General features: G+C 39.2%; 1 protein-coding gene across 1 annotated transcript in view; it reads left to right on the top strand.

Annotated features, from left to right (window-relative positions):
• Positions 1 to 25,507, top strand: part of VPS41 (VPS41 HOPS complex subunit) — a 135,586-nt gene that overhangs the window by 63,269 nt on the left and 46,810 nt on the right. The window contains exons 8-15 of the mRNA XM_014946159.1: positions 1,326 to 1,445; positions 4,543 to 4,689; positions 5,909 to 5,975; positions 15,305 to 15,402; positions 18,523 to 18,652; positions 20,767 to 20,882; positions 22,652 to 22,708; positions 25,036 to 25,097. Of these exons, the coding sequence (XP_014801645.1) occupies positions 1,326 to 1,445; positions 4,543 to 4,689; positions 5,909 to 5,975; positions 15,305 to 15,402; positions 18,523 to 18,652; positions 20,767 to 20,882; positions 22,652 to 22,708; positions 25,036 to 25,097 (797 nt within the window). The remainder of the gene's footprint in view (positions 1 to 1,325; positions 1,446 to 4,542; positions 4,690 to 5,908; positions 5,976 to 15,304; positions 15,403 to 18,522; positions 18,653 to 20,766; positions 20,883 to 22,651; positions 22,709 to 25,035; positions 25,098 to 25,507) is intronic.

The following is a 25,507-nucleotide window of genomic DNA, read 5'->3' as shown; positions in this document are numbered from 1 at the left end:
GCACAGCGCAGAAGTTCCTGATAGACGATCCTAGTGAGGGCTTTAAACTTTGGGAGAAAATACTTGTCTTCTGGTGCCATCTTGTGGCTTCAGGAGAGAGAGGCAGTCTGTGTAATTCCTGTTAAATATTCCTAGTTTTGTGTAAAAGCTGTTACTTCAAGTGTCTTCTCATTTGAAATATTTGTGTGAATATTGGTGGTGTATAAAAAAGCATGTATAGCTGGATCTTAGGTAGGAAATATTAGCAACATCGGTATTGGATGCAGATTTTAGCGTGATAAAAGTCCTTGCAGGTAGCAATTTTACACCTCTTAATAGTCATTAGGCACATTGTGCATTAAACCATAGAGGAACTGGTAAAAGAGCTGACTGTCAAGCAAACTGTCTGCTTGTAGTTGGGTTTTTCTTTGCTGATTCAAAGCAGTTGTAACATCTCTTATGCTCATTTGCATATTTTAAAGTACCTTCCCTGTTTGCAAAGCCTGGGATTGCCCATGTCAGGAGTTTTATGATCAACAGCACTTGTTGTATAGAACAGTTCACACATGTGGGACTAACATACAGCATCTCCAGAGCCCTATTGAAGGTCATGTGGTTCCATATGAGGCCAAGCAAAAAGCCAAGGACTTGGGCGTCTTCGATAATTTTCTTTGACTACACCAGGCATGTGGTGGGACATTTTTGCAATCTCCTGTTTTTTGGAGGGAAGAAGGAACCTGTCACCAGATCAGTGGAGAGGTGTGAGGCAGCCTGCTTTCTTTACCAGCTTTCTGAAGTGTTTTTACTAGTGCTGTAGGCTTAGATTCTCAAATGGCTTAATTTTTTGATCTTTAAAGTGTAAATAATTATACTTACCATTCTTTGGAGAAACTTGATCAAAGGCCTGCTTATTAATATTATTATTAAAGTAACTAGTATTCTGTAGTAGACAAGATTCTCAATGTATATTTACGATATGAAAATATTTGATGGTACTGAAGTGTTTTTACTAGTGCTGTAGGCTTAGATTCTCAAATGGCTTAATTTTTTGATCTTTAAAGTGTAAATAATTATACTTACCATTCTTTGGAGAAACTTGATCAAAGGCCTGCTTATTAATATTATTATTATTAAAGTAACTAGTATTCCGTAGTAGACAAGATTCTCAATGTATATCTACGATATGAAAATATTTGATGGTATTTACTTTTGGTTTGTGATAGGTGTCTATTTTTCATTGCCCTTGAATCCAAGTAGAGTAAAGGACAATGAAGTAGAAAAAAAAATCTACCATGTTTACATACAAACTGTGTCACAAAAATATTTCTTGTTGCTCTTCTTGATAGTTGCTGTTATATGAGAGAGGCTGGATGAATAGATGGAAACCTTCGGTTTTACATGAAGGGGAAGGAAATATAAGAAATGTGAAGTGGAGAGGACACTTGATTGCTTGGGCCAATAATATGGTAAGAATTTTTCACCTCTGTTTAATGAACAAAAATACTGCTGCATTACACTGATACTTGAAATGTTTCAATGTTAATTGCTAAAATATTCAATTGAACAATGGTATATTTGAAGAATTGAGTATGAAGGGCATTGAAGGATAGTGTTTTAGATCCCATTTCTTCATAAGATGAATTGAGTATGAAGGGCATTGAAGGATAGTGGTTTAGATCCTATTTCTTCATAGACATTTCTTCTGGTGTTTCCTGCTGGGTAGTCAGTGTTCTCCATATGATTGTCACTTCTGAAGAAATTAAGAAAAGCTCTGGGTACCACTGTTGGGGGTGGTCACCACTGTACACTATTGTATAGCAGAGTTTTGACCACTGCAACTTACTGCAGCAAACTGTATAAGGAAGGAATGCCAACATAACTCTTTATGTAAAAAATAGAACATCACCATTCTCTGACACCCCCTCCACAAAGCCCCCCAGACCTGTCTGGATTTTGTCATTTGTACTGACCTGACGTTATCATATGCACTTCTAATGTTGCAGGTTATAAAAATGGATAGTAATAATTTCTTGGTTTGGTAGGCCACTAGAAAAGGCAAGACTTAGGAGAAAATAGGCCCTTTTTGCTCTAAGCGTAATTCATATTTTAAAGGGAACCATTGCTTTCATGCTGAGTGTTGCATTTCACCTATCTCTGTATATCTAATTGATGGGTCAAGGTCTGTGTTTTAAAGCTCAGCAGTGAGGGATACGTTTTTAAGTGTGTATCATGTCTACATTCCAAAGTCTTATTTTTAAATGTGGTGAAAATACTTCTGAAACACTAGCTTTTCTCCTTCTATTGTTTTTCCCTTCCTGAAAGGAACCATTTATTAAAATATTTTAAAGCCATTGTTCTTTTATTCCTTTCAAAACCAGTTTGAGATGAAATTGTTAGAGGTGGACTTTTGTTTATTTGCTCCCCTTTAATAGCTGCATTAGAATTGAAACTTCAATGAGTGCTTGAGTGTCATAACATTAGCTCTTTTGAAGGTTTTATTCTTTTCAGAGCATTACAATTAAAATATATATTCTAGGTGAATCTGCTGGGAATAGATAGGACAGTTGAGGAGAGCTATCCCTAGAGATGATGTGCCACATCAGAACACAGAATACTAATAAAATGTTGAGAGCCATCTGTCAGAGACAAAAAGCCATGGTCAGGGCCTATCTTTCAATGAAAAATGAAATGACACTTGCCCTCCAAAAGATTAATATATTTGGTTATTGGCCTTTCCCTTCCCCCTTTACCTTTTTAAAAATTTCTTCATCCTCTAGCAAGGTTTTGTGTGCCTTTTTTTTTTTCTTCTTTCAAAGTCAGAGAAAATGTTACTCTCTCTGCATGGCTACTTAGTTTTTATTTATTTATTTATTTAGGGTGGGTTTTTTTGGCACACTGTATGTGAGCCTATTAGGCATTGGATATTCCGAGATGGACTCCAGGTTATTTAGGCAAGGTCTAATTCTGCTTCAGATGCTTGGGTGACCCATGGTTGCTGTTATGTTCACTTCTCCTTCCTCTGTGGCCCAGAGGGTAAGTTTTACAAACTGAGACACCCAAGGACCAACACCTTAGAGGCATTAGTCTGCCTAACTCCCATTTGAACAGTTTTTAGGTTCCTTCATGATAGGAAGTTGAGTGTGAAAGTCATGTTCATGTTGCAAATGGTGTACATCATCCTGGAAGACAAAGTGGTAAGGTTAATAAAAGACAACTTTATTAAAATGCAGTTCAAGCAAGATAGCAAATGTGATCAGATGAGCTTAGAAAACACAAAGCTTAAGCTCCTTGTTTATGTTACCCAGAGATCCGGGCTCTGTACCTTGCAGATGCTATGTTTAAGTTTTTTTTTCTGAAACCCTGATGACTGTTAAGCTATGAGATGCCAGTAGGAATGTTTTCCACGCTCACAGTTCTTCAGTGACAAAGACCACTGAAAGAAAAACCCAGCCCACCCCCATACCACTTATTGATCCTTGTGATTTAAAAAAAAAACCAACCACAAACAGGCAGGCAAAACCTGGCTTAGACCATGACCCCCATGTTTAGACTCTTTGACTTACAGACAGTTGAATCTGTACAGCTGGGGACACAGAAACTCGCAGTGGGGGGGGAACAGAAACAGGCAGGGGAATCTTTTAAATCAGTTTTGTCACTAGAAAAATCCTAACATGGAATGGCATCCTGGACGCTGACCTTTCAAGGTCCCTTCCATCCCCTTTTCTGTGATCATGAGAGTTGTTTTTTCTGCTCACTGAGCTTAACAGTAATATCTACTAAAAAGCTTTGTTTTATTTTGGGGGCTTTTGTTTTTAAATCAGTAAGAACAAGTCATTACTTAACATGAAATTAATCTCCATTTTGCTATTGGAAAGGTTATAGCTCACCTTTTCTAAATGGCATGGAAAAGTCTGATTAATGGCTCTTTTTTTCTTTTCTCTTTTAAATGACTTTAATCTTCCTTGCTTTAAACTTTTTGTTCTGTTAGTTTAGGAGATTTCCTGAGGAGGCAGTGAAAAGTCTTAGCATACAAAACCAAGCATCATTTAAATATGCTTGCTTTTCTGTTTTAATGTAAGAATAGAAGTGCACTCCTGGAGAAGTACAGTGTGGCCTCATTTATCTTAATGAGCTATTGCTTCACATCTGTTTGGTTTTTTGTTTGGTTGGGTTTTTTTTTTTCCAAGGTGGAAATTTCTGCTTCTCTACAGGGGCTGTTGTGGAAGAGCTGGGATTTTTTCATTTCTCCAGTAGTAGCACCAGCCCAACAAGCTCAATTGGTTCATGATGACAGTTGCTAATCTGTCACTCATTCTCTTCCTGTATCTTTTCATTTGGCATGTGAATTTAAAATATCTAACTTACTCTAATCCCTTTGGTCCTTCTGTCACCTCCTGGGTTAGATGCATCTTTTTATCAACAGCTTTTTCTGTTGATACTCTCTCCTACCCTGAAATTTATGCTCTAAAGTGCAATGACTGCCTTAGTGTACAAAATAATATGGGATATGGTGAGTAGGAGTTTGTCGTACTGAATAAAGTTCTCTTGTATTTAAACTTCCAGGGTGTGAAGATACTTGACATGATCTCCAAGCAAAGAATTACCAATGTGCCTCGAGATGACATAAGCCTTCGCCCGGATATGTATCCCTGCAGTCTTTGCTGGAAGGATAATTTAACGCTGATTATTGGCTGGGGGAATTCAGTAAAGGTGCAATTACCTGTCTTTGTAATAAATGCTTGCTGTTATCACAGACAAACAGAGGATTATTTCTGAAAAGCAAAGACAATCGACAAAAATAGAATTTGGTTTGACTACAGCGTGCAGAACTCCTGCTGCCATAGAAATGTCATTGGACTGACCCTCGTGAGGAGGAGGAGGAGGAGTGATAGACACCCAGCGGTCAGATAGATCTCTGTGTGTGGGCACACAGAGAATGTAATCCTCGGGGACACTGCTCCTCTGTGCCTTGGAGAGATTTCCTCTTTTGAAAGCTTTTAGTGGGCTCTTCAGTTCATTTCTTTCGATTAGCATTAAGGAAGAACAACTTACCATGAGGTATTTTTTGGAGGGTTTTTTTTGGTGGGGCTGAGGAGGCTGTTACTGCTGAAACAGCCATGTAATTTTGTTCAATCCTGGGGAAAAAAAAAAAAAAGGAGGATGGGGTGGGGACAGGTTTCTTGGGGTTTCGTTCTGCTTTCAGCAGGGAACTGGCATTTCAAACTTGTGTGCTGCAGACTGACTATGATTTGCTCAGACCAGCACCTGACATGAGTTTGTTAGGAACCTGTTAGCTGTTTTCTAATAACAGACTGCTACATCACTGCACAGGGGGAAATTAAAAGTGTTCAGTAGGAGGAGATGGAAAGGGAGGGTAAAGTGAGGCAGGCGAACCGTAAAAAGCTTTTGGAGCGTTAAACTTAGAGTTTTACAAACGAGAAGGTTTTCATAAGTTTGGCATCTGTCTCCCCCCTTGTATTGTGTGTGCTTCCCCACGTTTGGGTATTTGCATTTCTTTATGTGTACATACTTTTTTCCTGTTATTGGGAGTTGCAAGAGCATATTCTTACTGAAATTGTAAGGTAATGAGACGCAAAGTGTGAGAAGATACTAAAGCCAGACTCACATATATGCCAGTGTGAAGAAATCAGAGAGGGCAGATGCTTTCAGATTTCTCTCATGTGATCCACCTTCCTTCTCCTGTCCCAGCATATTTATTCATGAGGCTGTGGACTACAGCTACAACTTTCCTGTCTGGTTTTCTTCTTCAGTGATGCGTCGTCACTGTTTTGCAGTCGGTGTTTTTCAAAATACAGAAATGGGTGTCCGAGAATGCCTCAATAAGAAAAGGAGTTTGTGGAAAAAAGTTAGTGCCATTCTTAGGAATTACAGTTTGTTCATCATAATGATCCAGATCTCTGTTTCCTAGATTTGCTCAGTAAAAGAACGACATGCCAGTGAAATGCGTGACCTTCCGAACCGCTATGTGGAAATAGGTATGATGGTACAAATGTCCTCTTTTTCAAAATCAGATAAGCTTTAAAGGTCTGTTTTCACCTTTTAGCCTGAAAAAGCTGTTACATTTCAGAGGCAACATGGAGTTCTAACATAAATGTCTCTTCATTTGTCGTTGATGAGGTTGTTATACTGTCCTCCTGCATAGGGTTTTTTCATATTCGTAGAGTCTTAAGCTCTGTGAACATCTAAATTCAGAGATCCTTGTGTGAACAGTGGATGTCTTAACTTTCCCTGCACTCAGGTTCCTACAGGCAACTTGGTTTTGTATCTTGGTGAAGGGATGATCAGTGTAGTTGTACTCACAATGTAGTGAGAAAACAAATGCTTCTTTATTCATTTATGTGGTGTTTGACTACCCTGCTCATAACTTTTTTCTTTTTTTTTTTTGTAACATCTCTTTAGTATAGTACTAGAGAAATTATTTTAATTTCTTTTTGTTGCCTTTTTTGCTTCTGCGTTTTGTGTCCTCCTTTGCTTTATTATTTGTCTAGTTTAGGTAGTGTGAACAAATGTCATTATTGCTGGTTAATGGAAAAGGTCTTGACAAAATGTGGGTATTACGTAAAGTGGAAATCAAATTTGGAGGGGAAAAGGGGATGTAAACAAATAGTCACATCTGTCCCCAGAAGCTTCTTCTGGGGAGAGGAAATATCTATGAAGAGGTGTTACTGGGAAGATAAACAGGCCCTCTGGGACAGAGTGGACAAGAGTTTGTGAGCTTTGGTGCGTTTTTATCTTGACTGTAATGACACGAGGCTGTAGAAAAGAGTGTTCAAGCAAGATCCTGACTCGTGTCAGATTAGAACGGTACGTGGATAGGTGTATGCTCTGCTTTCTTATTTCAGGAAAGAACTGTTTCAAAATAGTTTCTGAAAGCCAGCTGAGACTTGTAAAACTCTGTAGGAAGTCTGGATACTTAGAGACAGTGGCGTGTGTGACAGTTAACTGAGACCTGAGAGCTATTTGTTGTGTAAGATTACATGGTCCCAACTGTATAATTAACTGTGAAATTCTAGGATATTTAAGAGAATTTTGTCAAGGAGAAGTTCAGTGTTGAGTTTCAGCCTCAGATCTTTTATATAATCTTTTCTATACCTGTAAGTAGCTTTTAGAAAATAATAAAATGGGGTTGTTCACGTAGTGACAAGAGAACAGAGGCAACTTCTACTTCAGCTATAATATATCTGCATGGAGGGAGCTAGTCTTACATCACTGTATTGGAACTTCATTTTTTAAAAAAATAAAGCTGTCAACAGACTCTTTAGGTGCAGACCTGAAGGTTGGAGATTTTTGTGGAAGTAACATTTTCATCTTAGAGATTTTAGGCTAAAATCTCTGTATTCTTGAGGACTGGTGTTTTATTCACTTAACCTGTTAATGTTCTTGAGATTCTTCTTTCTGGTTTCAGGTCAAAGCACTGAAACAGCTCTGCCAAATCCTGTCAGCAGCACTCATTGAAACGCGGCTATTAGATTGGGAGGGAAGAGAAAGACGTTATTTATTCAAGTCTCAATATAAATTACAGTAACTTCTGATGTAGTCACATAGAAGATCTTCTTGAGAGCTGTGTGTCATGCCATAGCATCTCTTTCAATTTTATTTCAGCTTTACTTTTCAAAGGCATAACTGGAAGGTCTGATATTAGTGGGCAGACCAGCAACCAGTAGAGTTTTTTTGCAAGACCATTAATATCCTAAGTGGATGCATAAGCTGATACACTTTCATAATGTAAGGAATTTATATGAGGCAGGCATAGTGGCAAAATAGCTGAATAACCTTCAGAATCATAGAATCACAGAATGGTTTGGGTTGGAAGGGACTTAAAGATCATGGAGTTCCAACCCCCCTGCCCTGGGCAGGGACACCTCCCACCACACCAGGTTGCTCCAAGCCCCATCCAGCCTGGCCTTGAACCCCTCCAGGGATGGGGCAGCCACAGCTTCTCTGGGCAACCTGTTCCAGTGTCCCACCACCCTCACAGCAAAGAATTTCTTTCTAAGATCTAATCTAAATTTCCCCTCTTTCAATTTGAAACCATTACCCCTTGTCCTATCCCTACACTCCTTGACAAAGAGTTTCTCCTGTAGCCCCCTTCAGATATTGAAAGGCCGCTATAATGTTTCCCCGGAGCCTTCTCCCAGCTAAACAACCCCAACTCTCTCAGCCTGTCTTCATAGCAGAGGTGCTCCAGCCCTCTGATCATCTTTGTGCCCCTCTGCTGGGCCTGTTCCAACAGGTCCATGTCCTTCCTGTGCTGAGGACTCCAGAGCTGGGCACAGTACTCCAGGTGGGGTCTCACCAGAGCGGAGCAGAAGTTTTGACATAGTTATGGAAACTAAAACCTATAACACAGTATAACTATTGTTACATTTAGTCGTGTGGGTTTTTTGATTTCTTTTTTTTCCCCTCCTGCTTTTACAATTTTGCACCTGGAATGAAAACCAGAAGTGGAGTAGGAGACTTCATACTCACTTCTCTGCTCATCAGGGTAATGCATATGGAGTCTATAATGCAGTGTTTTCTCATGTCTCAACAGTTTCAGATCTGTGCTCTTTTAGAGCCACTCTGAGGGCCTCAAAGTTCCACGATAGTATCATAGTAAAGTGTAATGGCATTAGTAGATAATAAACGTTTCTTCAGTGGTCTCCAAGCCAGTGACCCTCAAAGTTCCACGATAGTATCATAGTAAACTGTAATGGCATTAGTAGATCATAAATGTTTCTTTACTGGTTTCCAGGCCAGTGAATAGGAAAACTGAGCATTTCAGAGCATTGCAAGTTAGGTAACAGGGTCTTCCTCATCCTTCCTCATCTTTTGATACATAGCTGTACTTATTCTGAGGCAGGAAATAAATACGGTGTCTACTGTGATGCTAAACCAGATGGCCCACAATGTGGGAAAGTAAGACCACTGAACTTTTCTACCTGTTTTATTTTAAAGAAGAAAATGCTGTGATTACCTGTAAGAGAAATTAGACAAATTATACAGGTCTCGTGCACTGAGATCTGCATGGCATTGCTAATTTTATTTATATCTTTGGGTATATTAATAGTGTTTTTCTTCAGTAATCTTTTCCATTGTCTCTGGTTGTATGTTACGGTTCGTTGCCTCTGTGGGTCTTCTTTCAGTGTCGATGCTAAACTCCAGTGAAATGTTTCTATTTAGGTTTAAACGTATGTTAGCTGAGCAGATCCTATCAGTTTAGCTCTGTCAGCTACCGCTGTGAAGTAGTGTATTGATTAGAAAGTATTGGTATTGAATTACAGGCTTAACATGGACTAAATGCTGTTGTGATCCTTCTTAAAGAGTGCTTGACCTCTGTGCTGGCTCCTGATGCGTGTGGAAAAGCTGTAACACCGGACAACTTCTGGTCTGAGCAGGGAACCCATCAACCTTTCAACTGCAGCCCCTGAGAAGGCTGGTTGCTAAAGAACTAATTAGCCTTTTCAAAGTGAAACGGGGCATCTAGTCTTCCATGTCCTCATCAAGTAGGTTGGGATTTTCCATACTGTTATGGATTATATCTCTGCCTTCATTACTCAAGTTGTTAATGATAGTGCAAAATAGAGATTAAGACAGGAAGTCAGTGGAAGACTTGAAGTCAATGAGAAGCTTCCTATTCAGTTTATTTTAGCCCGAATTTTATCTGAGGAATCTGAGCTTAATTCCAGGTGCCAGCCAGCCAGCAGTGTCTCTTCAGCACTTGTCTCCCCTCTGCGTTCCCCCAGATTCTCCACAAAGTAGAATTCTGGTTTAAATAAGTACGTGTTTTATGGATATGTTTGTAACAGCACATCTGTATGTTTGTGAGGGACCAGCTGTGTAACTGCGTGGCAAGTTACTATCAAGCATTTATATCGCCCATTCTTATCTGAAAAAAACACCTGAGGATATTTATTTTGGGGGTTGTAAAGTGAGGTACTGGGATCTGCCATACCAGCATTTTTCTCTTTATATAAATGGAGCTTAAAGCTTAATTCATGAATGTGGTCAGCAGGAAATAAACTGTGACTAAATGTCATCAGCTTTATATGCTGATTTATGCAAATGTTTCATTGGAGCAAGTCTGCTACCTCTTGAGAAGCAAATTGCCAAAAAACAAAGGAGAAAAAAAAACCAACCGATTTATATAGCTGATTCCTCTTGGACTTTTGCTCATCCTGTTTTGCCACAAGCCAAACTACTCTTGAGAAGCAAATTGCCAAAAAACAAAAGGAGAAAAAAAAACCCAACCCGTTTATATAGCTGATTCCTCTTGGACTTCTGCTTATCCTGTTTTGCCACAAGCCAAACCAATCATTTATAAATGTCTTGATAAAACCAGTCAAGACTGTCAGACTCCTGAATATTTTCCCTGTTGGTTAACAAAGTTTTTGCAGTTCAATATGTAATGGAAAAAGGAGTTTTTCAGAAAATCAACTTTGAATCTTTGAAACTTAAACTCCTGACTTTCCAGTTGTCATCAAGGATTCCACAGGATTTCCTGAAAGGTTGTGTGTATCTGTAGCTAAAGAGTTGTACAGGCAACAGCCATATTTCTTTGCCATAAATCTAAGATGATTTTTATTGCTGTGTGAGATGGAATAGGGGCAAGATGATTTCAGCATCATGGTAGCACTTCGATGGCACACAACCTGATGGCAGGTAAAACAGCAAATTGTAACACTGCTTACAGTAGACAAAACATTTTTATAATTTAATTGAAAGAGTAGACCTCACCAGATGGATGATTACTGGCATAATGAGGTAGTGAACTTTTTTTACTGATATTTCTGATTAGTGTGATACTATAATTGAGTGAAATTCTTTTGGTTTAGTAGGAAAATTCTTGCTCGTTTCCATTCTCTACCGGCAACAAGTAGCAAGGCAACACCTTTCAGTGACAGAGGCTTTACAGAGGTTTGTTTGTAAGCCTAGGTGGTTGGGGTTTTTTTGTTCAGTGATGATATTAGATTAACAGTATCATTTTCATTGTCCTGCTTTACTTTAATAAAAATACCCTCTTTGCTGTGTGGTATTCGAAACTATATATAGAAACATTGATTAGTGGTTGCTAAATTTTCTCTAAAGCTTTTCTGAACCTTCAACATTCAAAAAAATTTTTTTTAATATGAGTTTTCCAACCTTTTTGAATGCAAATAAATAGTATAGAGTATGAATTCCAAGTTTGGAATCATCAGGTTTTGCTAATCATTGTTGTACAGGACCCACCATCGATTTTTAGCCTTACCCTAGTGCTCTTCCTACTGAAATTCAAGAAAAAAGATAGTCCATTAAAATGCCATTGCAATATGTGCACGATTAGGTGAATAATTGCTTGGTTTCACATATAGTAGTAGAAAATTTGCAGGGAGCTCTAAGGATATTCAAGCCCAAATAAAGGACCTTCATGTGGGTTTCTTCACTGCTTCTCCCCAGAAGTTTACGATTCCTTTTAAGTCACAGTTGACGTTTCTTTAGTTGGGCACATCCCGATCTTTCTGCTCAGGCTTCTAGTCAGAGGTAGGTCTGTCCTGGGAATTTGAATATGTGAAGACTTTTGTGGAGCTATGTGGGAAATTGAAATCATTTGCAAGAAAATACTTAAATGCTGTGGCGTGTGTCATACATGAAGATTTTCTGAGAAAAATATGAATGTTAAAAAAAATGAGGTTTGTTTTTTCTGCAAGGATTACATTTGTTAGTACACCTAAAAGTAACAAATTTATTTTATTTTAATAGAAATATGCCATACACTTCAGGGTATGCTGTACTGTGGCCCACAGCAACGACTGCAAATTTTGCAGATGTGCCTGAAATAACTGGTTTAAAAGGTAATTTGGGAATGTGTAGTGGCATTACCCCAGCAGCTAACAGTCCACCAGGGTTCTAGGTAAACTGGGCCAGTTCATGGTTCTTTGTGGCTTTGATACTGTTGATCTACAAGTGGGCTAGCTAAAAATTAGCTTGTGCATTGGCTTTTCCAATTCTTTCATGTACTATATGGAATTTATATTAAAAAAAACCAAACCCAAATCCTTCTTTTTCTCCACATATTAAGTTTCATGTTAATTCTCTGCGTGCTAGTTCAGATTCCTGCTTACTTTCCCAAAAGACAGAGTTGAAACCTGAAATCAATGGCAAAAACCTCTGTCTCTAACCAGAATTTCTCTCTCTAAACCCGCCGTGGAAAAGCAGGGGGTGCTTTTTGAGATTTGATTAAACAAAATAGACTATTTAAAATTTCAGTCTGCTGCATGTGTGTGGATCTTTAAAATTCCAGAGGAAGTTGCTTTAGAGAGTTTGGGTAAATGATGTAGCATACATTATTTATGTTTTATTCATTGCTTTATTTCTGTAACGTGGGGTATTTCATACGTTTCAATTAATGAACCACAAGGACAAGGTTTACCTGTTTCTTCTTTTTGCTTCCTGGTAATTTTTTTGGCATAGAGTAGAAACACTGCCAGCATATCTTCCGTAGTGGCATTACCCCAGCAGCTAACAGTCCACCAGGGTTCTAGGTAAACTGGGCCAGTTCATGGTTCTTTGTGGCTTTGATACTGTTGATCTACAAGTGGGCTAGCTAAAAATTAGCTTGTGCATTGGCTTTTCCAATTCTTTCATGTACTATATGGAATTTATATTAAAAAAAACCAAACCCAAATCCTTCTTTTTCTCCACATATTAAGTTTCATGTTAATTCTCTGCGTGCTAGTTCAGATTCCTGCTTACTTTCCCAAAAGACAGAGTTGAAACCTGAAATCAATGGCAAAAACCTCTGTCTCTAACCAGAATTTCTCTCTCTAAACCCGCCGTGGAAAAGCAGGGGGTGCTTTTTGAGATTTGATTAAACAAAATAGACTATTTAAAATTTCAGTCTGCTGCATGTGTGTGGATCTTTAAAATTCCAGAGGAAGTTGCTTTAGAGAGTTTGGGTAAATGATGTAGCATACATTATTTATGTTTTATTCATTGCTTTATTTCTGTAATGTGGGGTATTTCATACATTTCATTTAATGAACCACAAAACAAGATTTACATGTTTCTTCTTTTTGCTTCCTGGTCATTTTTTTGGCATAGAGTAGAAACACTGTCAGCATATCTTCCATCTTCTCTTATGACAGGCATAAACATGGATGACACATGGCCATACCTCGGTCATTCCCATTTCCTCCAGTGCTACATTTGCTTTAATTGTTTTGGATCCTTTTCAAATTAACAGCATTTCTGCAGTACCTCTATGTTGGATGTTTCTTTTTTTTCCCTCCCTTGATCAAAACAAAGCATCCAGAGAGTAAGTGAAATTAACCTATTAGTGTTCTGTGCAGCTGTAACTTCTATAATTTTTTTCAGTAAGACTTTTTTGATTAGTGGCATCAAAGGTTTTCATCAGGTCAAGAAGCACTGTCTACACCAGCTATTCTTTGTTCAAGGCTGTAGCAGCAGAGCTGCAGCATTGTGTTTCAACAAGGCCTCTTGAGGAGGATGAGCTGAGAGAAAGCTGAAAGTGAAACCAAGGAAACTAAACCCTATTTAAAAACAAAACGAAGAAGTGATGCTTTTTATTCCTTTATTTATTTTTTGCCTCACGGAACGGTACTACTGCTTCATGGTAAAGACACCATTACATGGACATTACAAACATTTTCACTGGCAAAGGAACTGAAGTTCCAGTGAAAGTCAGAAACACACGTTTTTTTTTAAAACTGTCCCCATAAAATTTATAAATGTACCATTCACCACACTGTTTTCCTCTCCAAATTTAAACCACAGTATTTCATATCCCTTTGAGAGCCTTCTCTTGTCACTTTTTAAAGTTTGCTTGTCCCTCTAGCCAGCGTTATGGATTTGACTTTGTTTTTTCTTGTCTGTGTTTTTCCTCCTGCCTTCCTTATTGCTTTGAAATGCCAAATATTAAATTGTAAACCAGGAATAAGATACATTATGTAGATGTTTCTGACATGGTTTGTTTAAGATTGTCACTCGGAGCAACATGTGAGACGGTGGAGGTGATCTCATCAGGCTGGCAGGCTGGAACACAATAACTGTGTGCAGGATTACAAATGTGAACCTGTTCTCTCCTGGAGGAGAAGGAGGATTCTACCTTTGTGCCCTGCACTGGTCCCCCAGTGATGTCAAAGTGTCAGCAGTCATTAAGAGAAAACCAGGATTTGCTTATTCATTGAGAGACAGGTGTCAAATCTGTACTTTACTTGACAGTATTTTTTTTTTCCTTTAGCAGGAGGATGATTATTTTTTCTGTTCTTTCTTACTACCTTTGCTGAAGAAAATTAGCTTTATTTTTAGTGTCATTATGCTGCATTTTCTGTTTGCTTTGCTAGAATAATTGGTAACAGTTTTAGTAACTGTTTTAGTAAACAGTAGATATTAGTAAGCAGTAAGCAAGGAGACTTTTTTTTCTACTTAGGCTTAGATTCTTCTAAAACCATGTTTCAGGAGAAAATGATGTTGCATCAGATATTTTTGAAAAAGCTTATAGGTATAAGTTTTTCTAATATATAACAACTTGGACGATGCCTGTTTTGTGCCCCATGAGAAAGGATCCCACAAAAAAGGGCTTCCCAGCAGTTGAATGTGTGCACTGTAAATTCGGTAGAATAAAATAAAATAGTTATTTCTGGGGCAGAGGTCTGCTTTAATGAAGCTTTTTGTAAATACAGTTCAGCTCTTTCTTTTTCTTTCTCAAAATAGCCTTTGCAGAACTATCTTGATTTCAAGGCCAATTTTAGGAAATTACATTTTCAGTTTTATGAACAAGAAAAGGGACTATTTAACTGTATATTTTCTATGTAATGAGGGTATCTGTAAATGTTCCTGTGATGTTTAAAGTGATGATAATTAAATAATGATCTTTGTGTTTTCAGATATCATACCAATAGTTGTAGCAGGTGTGATTCTCTTGAGGCCACATGACTTGCTATAAATATGCAAATTTATTAAGATACTCTGTTTATTGCCTGGTTTATTGAGTTTGGTTTCGATTTTGCTTCCTTTTTTCTTTTTTTCAATATAATTACTGAAAATCAGGCTGACCGTTCGTTTCAAAGGTTTCGTCTCTAACATGTCCTGGAGCACAAACATTTCTTTTTGCAAGCCTTAATGGAATTTAATCTGTTAAATGTAATTTTTCATCTTGCTGATCCAGCTGGGGAGTCTGTAGGTTTGTTATATGTTGGGTCTTCCTTTATCTGAAGTGTTGCTGCACGCTGTTGATTGCTGCTGAAAATCAGCTTTGTATTTTTCTGAGGGAGTAGTTCTTACACATTCATTTATTTAACAATCTGTTGTTTTTCCTGTATTTCAGTTTTCCAGTTTGACACCGAATTCTATATCAGTGGACTTGCACCTCTCTGCGACCAGCTTGTTATACTTTCATATGTAAAGGAGATTTCTGAAAAAACGGTGAGTGTTTTTATGTTACGGTTTCCTCTCGGCCCTAAACTGCCTTGTGAGTTGGGCCTTAAACTAGTCACACAGTTCTGGTTATCTGTGAAAAAATTCATAGTCTGCTGGTAGTGAGCAGTGCTTGAAACTTCTCTGACCTGTAAGATAAGGTCACTGGAGGTGATGTTGAAGACTGATGTGTTTACCTTTCAGAAGTTCTGCACCTGGGCCGGAACAATCCTCACCACCAATACAAACTAGGGGGGTGAGGTATTGGAAAGCAGCCCTGAGGAAAGGGACTTGGGGGTGCTGGTGGATGAGAAGCTGGACATGAGCAGGCAGTGTGCACTTGCAGCCCAGAAGGCCAATTGCATCCTGGGCTGCATCAAAAGAAGCGTTGCCAGCAGGTCCAGAGAGGTAATTCTTCCACTTTACTCTGCTCTGGTGAGACCTCACCTGGAGTATTGTGTGCAGGGCTGGAGCCCTCAATATAAGAAGGACATGGACCTGATGGAGAGGGTCCAGAGGAGGGCCACAAGGATGATCAGGGGGATGGAGCACCTCTGCTACGAGGACAGGCTGAGGGAGCTGGGGTTGTTCAGCCTGGAGAAGAGGAGGCTCCGGGGAGACCTAATAGCGGCCTTCCAGTACCTGAAGGGAGCCTACAGGAAGGCCAGGGAGAGCCTGTTCACAAAGGCCTGTAGTGACAGGACGAGGGGCAATGGCTTTAAGCTGGAGGGGAACAGATTTAGACTGGAGATGAGGAGAGGGTTCTTCACTGTGAGGGTGGTGGAGCACTGGAACAGGTTGCCCAGGGAGGTGGTTGAGGCCCCTTCCCTGGAGATATTCAAGGAGAGGCTCGACGAGGCCCTGGGCAACCTGGTCTAGTTGGGGGTGTCCCTGCTGACTGTGGGGAGGTCGGACTAGATGACCTTTGGAGGTCCCTTCCGGCCTGGGCAATTCTATGATTCTATGATTCTAAGTGTTGTCTGGGTTCCTTTATTTCTTGCAGGAGGTAGAGAAGGTCCCTAGATAGTCCTCCTCTCTCCTTTTTCCTTCCTTTTCTCCCCTCTCTCTTTTTCACTCCTTTTCTCTCTTTCTTTCTGCTATTTCTGCACCAGAAGAAACGAAGAATCTTTTTTAGCCATAAGAAATGAGAGTAGTGAAGTTGATCAACTCCAGCACTAAGAGTGACTGCGGTGGGGGTGGGATGCGTGATGGCGAGCAAGTGGCCTCATTGTCTCCCTTTCTTCCAAGACCTTTCGTTGTGTACACCCAGCTACCTGTGTAGACAGGTAGAAATTAGAATTCAGGTCAGCTGTTTTCGCCCCGCGCGGGCGAGTGCCATGTCTGTCTCCAACGTTTATTTCAATATTGCCAAATAAAAGGCGAGGCAGCGGAGGAAATCCTTGAAGTTGCAGCATGAGAATGGCAGATGCTCTTGATCATCTCTTTGATAGGACGTCTGCATTAAGACAACCATCACCATAGTAACCTTAAGCAACTGGGTGCACAAGTTGCTAGGCAATGAAATGCTGTAGGTTCAAACAAATGCTCGAGCCTGCCGAAATCAATAGGGTTAGCTTCCAGCTTTGCTGCAGGATGTCAGATTATTATTTCTTTATTTATATTAAGGAGAAAAATAATGTCACGGCAGTGCTTCCCCGAGAGAGTTGGCAGAGTAGTCCTCTAGCGCGAGAGAGCTGGTGAAAGAGCAAGAGGGAAACAAATGGGATAAGGAAGGGGGAGGAAAAGGTGGGTTGAAATGCTAGGGGGCAAGGAAATTGGGAAGCTGCTGTTAATGAAGTAGCAGCATGGGAAAGGAGTTAGTAAAAGGAGGTAGTGACTGGTAAAGGTTAAAGTCCTTCTAACTGTATCACAAAAGAAAGATGAGAAGAGAATTCCAGGTGATGCAATGGTAACAGAACATAGGAAAGAGAGTTTTTGATGTATTTACTTTTAATTAGCCTTTTCAACAAACTCTGAATGCTGGACTTTGATAAATTTTGGGTAACTAGCAAGGAAACAGAAGGACTCTCCTCCCTGACACCGTGTCTGTGCCCTGGTGTGGTGTGAACCTCTCTGGTAGTGTCTTGGCTCCAGGGACCCTGAGTTACCCGAGCTTGCAGCAGGAGAACTGCTCTCTACAAATGCTGTTTGGTTGTGAGGAACACGTTTCTTCCTATGCTTGATTTCACAGGTTTCAAATGACAGCTTCTTACTTGTTAGGAATTGGATCAGAATTGTACTTATGGCTTGTTTTGATTTTTTTAAATTTTTTTTTTTTTATTTGCACTAGAACAGTTAAATTGAGAAAAGACACAAGAGTTGCTGCTGCTGAATGTGTAGGCTAGAGCTGTGTAAATCCACTTGGTATGCCTCCTTGCTCTTTCATTCTGTTTTTTTTTTTTTATAATTCACAGCCAGGAGTAGAAAATAAGAGATTGTCTTGATCTTGACTTAATTAAAAATACAGCTAGTTGAAGACAGCAGTTTCCCTTGGATAGAACATAAAAATCCATGATATCATCCTACCATAACCACCACTTCAAAGTTCATGGTACTCTAAGATCATCAGCACAGAAATGGTTTTAGGTTATTCTCAGATGAATTTTTTTCCCTAGTGGTGCTGGATGCTTAAAAGTGCAAACTTAAACACCAGCTAAAAACAACCCAAGTTCACCTTGGTACCAGAACATCATCGATCCATTGAGCTCTGTCCTTTGGGGCCTGTGCCCAGCTGCTGTGAATGTGTCTCAGATTGTTCTGTTGCTTGTTGATTGCAGTGGTCGATGATCATCTGTGATCACCCTGAAAACTTCTGTGACCAACAGCAGAAAAATAGTGAGCAAACTCAGGGGGAGGGTTAGACCTGTATTCTGTCTAAACCTCCTTCTCTGCGCTGATCTGTTCAAGGGAAGCAAGCCAAGAGTAGGAATAACTTCCCTTTGCGTTTCAGATGTGGTTATGGCAACTCTGTGGAGCACATCTTTGCAACTTGCATGGTTCCCAACTAAGTACTGGACCTTTGGGAGTGTTTGTATCTGTTGAATTTCAGCCTTGTTTGTAGATGACCATCCGTTGGCATTGCTAAGGTAAATTGTGTAGGATGCAACTAAGATGTTTGTGCTTTTCTAGGAAGTGGAGTGTTGTGCAAGGCCTAGACTGGACATTGTACAACCCCTACCCGAGTCCTGTGAAGAGATCTCTTCTGATGCACTAACAGTACGAGGATTTCAGGAAAATGAATGTAGAGATTATCATTTAGGTAAGTGGTCTTAATATTATTTTGTTTTATTTTAATAAAAAAAACTTCTTTTGGGAGGACTTAGCCTCCTTTTTCATTTTTCTGTCATCTCCTTGAATAACTGTCTCTAACTGCTCATGACACTGAAATATAAAGTAGAAATCCACAAGAACCAGTTACATGAAAGAAGACAAATGTGCGTATTTAAACATCATGATTTGTAATGCCATCTATTAAATCAGAGATACTGGGGAAGGCAGAAATACAGATCTCATGTAACATCTGGTATCGTGGACGGTGGTATCTTTGATGGAGATGTATTCAACACGTGATCCATACCATCTATTAAATCAGAGATACTGGGGAAGGCAAAAATAAAAATCTCGTATAACATCTGGTGTCGTGGACGGTGGTATCTTTGATGGAGATGTATTCAACACGTGATCCATAGGAGCTCTTGTGTCTCTTTGGACACAACAGGCTTCAGGAGTAGTGAACTAAGTGACTAAGTGTCCTTGAATAACTGTCTCTAACTGCTCATGACACTGAAATGTAAAGTAGAAATCCACAAGAACCAGTCACATGAAAGAAGACAAATGTGCATATTTAAACATCATGATTTGTAATGCCATCTATTAAATCAGAGATACTGGGGAAGGCAAAAATAAAAATCTCGTATAACATCTGGTGTCGTGGACGGTGGTATCTTTGATGGAGATGTATTCAGCACATGATCCATAGGAGCTCTTGTGTCTCTTTGGACACAACAAGCTTCAGGAGTAGTGAACTAAGTGATACCGTCTCTGGAAAAGCTGCTTTAGAGACAAAGCTGAAATAAATGCTACAGTCAGGTGCACCTGGATCCACTGAAAAGGGGCACGCTGCTATTTAGCCTCCCTGTACTGGCAAAGCTATTGGTGTACAACACACCCCAAAACGGTGAAATGGAATGAATGGAAACTAGAGTTTGGCAAGTTCAGCCTAGAAGATAGGTTTAATTATGCAACAGGCAGGGAGATTAAGCCCTGGCACAATACATACCAGTCTTTTAAATAAGATGGGATGGTTTTCTGATACATGTGTTGTGGTTCAGAAAGGTGCATGGCAAAGCTGATGCAAAATTCCTTGGTGAAGATTATGCAGCCTGTGTTATACAGAAGCATTCCTTCTGGCTTTTCAAATCCATGAATCTGATTTTTAAGCATCTTCTCTGGCAGCATGCTTCAAATCATAGGCTTGGCAGGCCTCTTTGTGTACATCAATGCCCTTAAGCCACTAGAAATATAGTATATCTCCTCCTGATCTCCAAAACATCTCTGCTGCGATCTGTAGAATGGGGATTTCTTTATACATGTCCCTAAGCAGAACATTGATGCCCACAGGTGTACTTATTTGCTTAATGAATATGCTTGTTAATCTGACAAGTCTAAATTTTTTGGATGGCTTTAAAATAAAGCACTATTTTGTGAATTGCTTATCAGTTCAGGAGTATATTTGTATGCATGTATAGATACAGATAAAGGATGGGGGATGATTTTCTTTCCTGTACCTACAAAATATTGATGGTGTTTCTTCATGGGAAATAGTAACTATTCTGAATAGTCATCTTTTGTGTCTGATTTTACCTTTAAGTACATTTTTACTTTGAGCTTACTTAAAAATAAAGGCTTATGGTATAAGCAAATGCATTATACATATAACCTTAACTTATAGGACTGCAAATGCATTGCTGTAATGATGTGCTGTGTCCCCAGAGGTTATGGCATCTATCATTTATGCTTTTGATGGCCTTGACCTTGATGGGGAGGGTAAGTTTATTGCAGGCTATGTAGTGTAATAGTCCTCTAAAAGTATAATAATGTGTTCTAAACCATCATAAAGTTTACACATAGTGGATGAATCAGAATTTGCAATAAGCTGTAGTGATTTTTTTTTTTTTAAGGCTATTTTGCCATTTAAACCAGTTTTAATTTATTGGAGGATACTGCTTCCCAAACAAGCATGTTCTGCAGGAGTAGCCTTGCTGTCTTCCTTGCATTTCCTCTTTTTAAATTCCCCTCAAGGGTGTACTAAAAAGTAAGGCTTTACTTAAGGCAAATATAATAATAATGATAAAACTGTGTATGCATTTGCAGAGTATTCGGAAGGTGAATCACTTTTTTATATCATCAGCCCAAGAGATGTGGTTGTGGCTAAAGAGCGGGACCAAGATGACCACATTGACTGGCTTCTTGAGAAGAAGAAATACGAAGTAATTTTTGCAATATCCTTTCCTTCAGGCTTTCCTGGTTTGGAAATCGGGGTGGGATAATGAACTTTGCTAGGTCATTTGGATTGGCTAGTTTCTGTTCCTACAGTCATTGACTAAATGCTTGTGAAGGGTAAGTGTTGACTGTACATCTCGCTATCTCTCTGGAGAATTAGTTTTCCTGTTGAAACAACTCATCTGAATGGGGCCCAAGTGAGGTAGCTGCATTAGATGCTGTGAATAGTGCTCTCAGCATCACATATGAAATTTATTAGCTGTCACTGAAAATTATGAAAGCTGGGTTTTGGCTTTAAAGCAGGAGAACAGTTAACTAATGAGCTACGTGGATGTTTTTCTAGATCTCTCCCAACTAAAGAGGGAAGGGAAACGGACTTGGTGGGCAATATATTAGATTTTTCCCATTCTGTATCTGGGGACCCCTGGAAGAGGCTGCCCAGGGAGGGTGTGGAGTCCCCTTCTCTGGAGATCTCCAAGCCCCACCTGGATGCTCCTGAGTGATGTGCTCTGGGCAGCCCTGCTTTGGCAGGGGAGTTGGACTGGATGGTCTCTAGAGGTCCCTTCCAACTCTGACAATTCCTGATTCCATGATGTCCCTTCCACTGTAGAACGAGAAGCTTGTGGTAGGGTACTGTGTGATGCTCCGTGTTACTTGCCTTGGGCAAGTAAAAGTCAAGTCAAGTCATACAGGCTCGAACTGTAGGTATTGGTGCTGAAAATAGTGTTACTCAGAAAAAGGCAGAGCCAATATTAAAATACAGGGATATACAGCTCCCTTGGAAAAAAACAACTTGGTATTTGGTTGTGTAAATATTGGTGTATTTAAGCATGTATATCAAAACACCTGAAACAATAATAATAAATTCTTAGAGACAATATCAACGTGCACTCAGTGTTCTGGGTTCTGAAGTCCTGCAGTTAATGGCATAGGACACTTGTTACGGTGCATCAAGTAAATTGTAAATTCTTGTTTGTGTCATTTGTTGGATGCCCATTATAAGAAGGAAAAAAAAACGCCAGAAATCCATTTGGCACGTATTCCTTTTGTTAATGCAATCATGATATTCCTGATGCAGATATGTTTATATCCTTGTGGATGCTTTTGCATCTGAATAGCAAACTCATATGATGAGCGCAGTTTTGCAGTTTATGTAAATCACAGCATTTGGTCCCTGAAGACTCCAGTAATTTGCTAGTGACAGCTGTGTGTGTGCCTTTGTGAAAGCCATTGGAGGTAGCAGATAGCTTGTGTGTTATGATGTACGCTAAAGGTTTTGTTTTGTTTGTAAAAGTGCCAGCTTTGTTTGTGAAAGAGGTAAAAGAAGGGCAAATTACGCTTAAATATAAATCACTCTGACTGGAGAAGACTTTTGGGCTGGGGAAGTGAAAGGTAGCTTTCCCCCACCCCTTTTTCTGATGATTTTTGTTTTTGCACAGGTTTTGGTAGTGAAGAGTTCTCATTTGAAAATGATGCAACGCGATTGCATTGTCTGTTTTGTTGTAATCTTGCGATTTGATCCTAATATAGTAATGTGGAGTGAACCCAGATGGAAACAAAAGTAGTTTTCTCTTTGGTTGACTGCTTTTGTTTGAGTATGAATTCAAAGCTGCTCACCCAACCGTGGCATTAAAAATTCTAGTGCTTCGAACGCCCTGCTCTGAAAAAAATAGTTGATTTATGCAGTTCTAGAGCTTTCTGTATTGAAAGTTTGTGTATTTGGCTGGTAACCCTGTTTTCTACTTTTTGAATATAGGAAGCTTTGATGGCAGCTGAGATCAGTCAGAAAACCATTAAAAAGCACAAGATTTTGGTAAGTCTCAAAACTTCTATTCCCAAGAAAATATCTGAGTTCTTGTAGAATGCTGTGAGGTGCCACGACTACGTTCCCTGTTGTGTGACACACCAGACAATATCTGTTAGGCATACTCCAACTAGCCTTCAATTCCTTGCTTTCTGCTGTAGAACAGGAGTGTTCATGTGCAAAACACAAAAAGAGATGGATCTTCTGAAGGTGCTATTGACATTAAAAAGAAGAGAATTCCACTTCTCTGATTGCTGATAGGGTTTTTGTTTGCTTTTGCTTTATTTAATTTGCTGTAAAAAGAAGAGAATTCCACTTCTCTGATTGCTGATAGGGTTTTTGTTTCCTTTTGCTTTTGCATTTAATTTGCTGTTTCAAGTATTACAATATTAGAGATGGGAGGGAGGTGACACATTTCTCTTTAACTTTTACCTTGTACATGTGACAGGGTTTTGGCAGGAGTTTAAAAGGTGCACTTGGAAGACCTTTTAAATGCTATTGAAATTCAGTTGCAGTTTCACATCTAGCTCTCTCAGGTTGCTTTGCAATTCTCATTATTTTACATAGTTAAGCTCCTTTTCTTCTTTATACTTATTTCCCATGTTTATAGTCCCTTCACTGAGCAACAAAGGATATTGAGTTTAATGCAAAAGGGAGGATAGTGTAATAGCCACAAAAGCATTGCTAATTTTAGGTCTTTTTTTTTTTTTTTGGTGTGTTTAAATTGACCTCAGTGTGAACACATTAGTGTTTCATTAATCCTGCTGTTTCTTTAAATGGAAGTTTGTATTTAAGTAGAGTGTGTTAGAAGATATGTTTAATTTTTAGCCAGATTACTGGTGTAATGTGCACACTGTGTATCAGTATGTCTTAAAAATTCTTTTTTTCTTGTCGAGTCCAGAAGTTGAATCAAGACCTAATGGCATGCCATGGCCTACCACAGAGTTTGTATGATTTAGCTGCTCTGTGACCCTTGTGAAAGGTGTAAACAGGAGGAAAACAAACAAACAAAAAAGCTTTCCTCTTGGTTTGCAGAAATTTGCTCCGCTAGGATGAAATTCAGTGTGGGCGTATACAAGTGGAGTTGTTGGGTGTTTGGTCTCCAATGCAAAATCCATGGAATGTGTTGAGGAAAAAAATATTGACACCAAGCTCTTAAGTGAAGGGTTAGTGGGACAGGGATTTAAAACAACTTATGCTCTCACTGCCCAGCAGTGATCAGACCACACTCACACCACTGAACAAGTCTGGTGGTCCTAGGGATTTTTTAGGTTACAGTAATGATCACTGCCCCTCCGTACCCCTTGAGCAGAATACAAGGGTCCTAAACAACCACACATCTACAGCTCCTTCCCTTATATTGTCTTTTCTGCTCACTGGGGAGCTGGCCCATAGGAGAAAGAGGCTGCCAGAAATCTCCATTCTTGAGAATGGTGAAGTTAAAAATACAAAGGTGGAACCTACAGTGGAGTAAAACTCTAAATTTTTTTTTAACTTTGGAGATTGATCTATTGAAGATGTTGGATACCTCTGTTGATATTCTCCTCTGCTCAGTATTGTCCTTGATATTGATCAAAAAATTTATGTTGTGCCTGAGAAGACCCAGATGTTTATTTTTGTAGGAAACAATGACTTATTTTTCATTGTACAGCTTTCTCTGTTTCAAAAAAAAAAAAAAATATAAGTAATGTGCCTTTAAGTGATGTGATTCTGAAGTCATGCAGTAGGTACACTGGGCTGTGTTGACCTTGACACCACGTTGAGATTGCAGCAGAAGGCATGACTGTTTCACCAAAATTTAATATATTCAACACCTACCAGAAAAATTTAACAGCTGACCTGTGTGATAAACTCTTGAAAAGGGCAATTTATTATGTAATAATACATAATAATCTTGCTAAATTATCAGTAATTCCTTTACTTTGTGGAGCAGCAGTAGGATTTATATTCTCAATCAACATTTTTTCCTCCTACAGACTTGGTGTTGATAAAAGAAAGTGTCTCATACAATGGCTGGTGGGTTTCTTTTTGAGATAACAAATACAAGCACTGAATGATCAGCTATGTGTTTTGAACAATCCTTAGCATGTAGAGGTGGCACAGTCTTTTCTGTGTCAATGAGGTTATGGGAATTATTTAAAAGGGCAACTTAATTTGAACCCATGAGTGGTGTAGGAAGGTATTTTGTGTTGGCTGTTCTGTGGGCCCTACATCTAACTCGGGGTCTCCACTTAGGGCCTAGTGTTTCACTTAACAGTGATGCAAACAGCTGGAATGATAGTTCCTGTGGCAATCAAGTAGTTGACTAACTAATTATTTATTTTTATCCCCTTTAGGACATTGGCTTAGCCTATATAAATCACCTAGTGGAGAAAGGAGAGTATGACCTGGCTGCCCGGTAACTTACTATTAAAGATTTTCTTTGTTGTCTTAAGTGTGTCTGCGCGCGTGGGGAAAAGCAAAAGCAAATTATTGATTCGGAAGTATTTTGTCATGTTGATTTTCTATGTGTTGTGGAATTTCTGAAGTTTCCAAACATAGAGATGTATCACTGTGCCCTACATTTTCTTGCCTGTAGTGATGCAAAAGTTAGTTCCTAAACTTTCTAATATTTAACTAGAATTGAGACACATGTATTTTTGAAAGTCAGCGTTGATTTTTCAAAGTCACACTAGATTTTCAAAACTGAGGTTTTCTTTGGACGATTATTTATTTTTATCCCCTTTAGGACATTGGCTTAGCCTATATAAATCACCTAGTGGAGAAAGGAGAGTATGACCTGGCTGCCCGGTAACTTACTATTAAAGA

Source organism: Calidris pugnax, unplaced genomic scaffold (assembly GCF_001431845.1).
Source record: "Calidris pugnax isolate Ruff unplaced genomic scaffold, ASM143184v1 scaffold151, whole genome shotgun sequence".
In the NCBI taxonomy this organism is placed as follows: domain Eukaryota; kingdom Metazoa; phylum Chordata; class Aves; order Charadriiformes; family Scolopacidae; genus Calidris; species Calidris pugnax.
The sequence above is the reverse complement of the archived record's forward strand: the minus strand, read 5'-3'. Positions and strand labels throughout refer to the sequence as shown.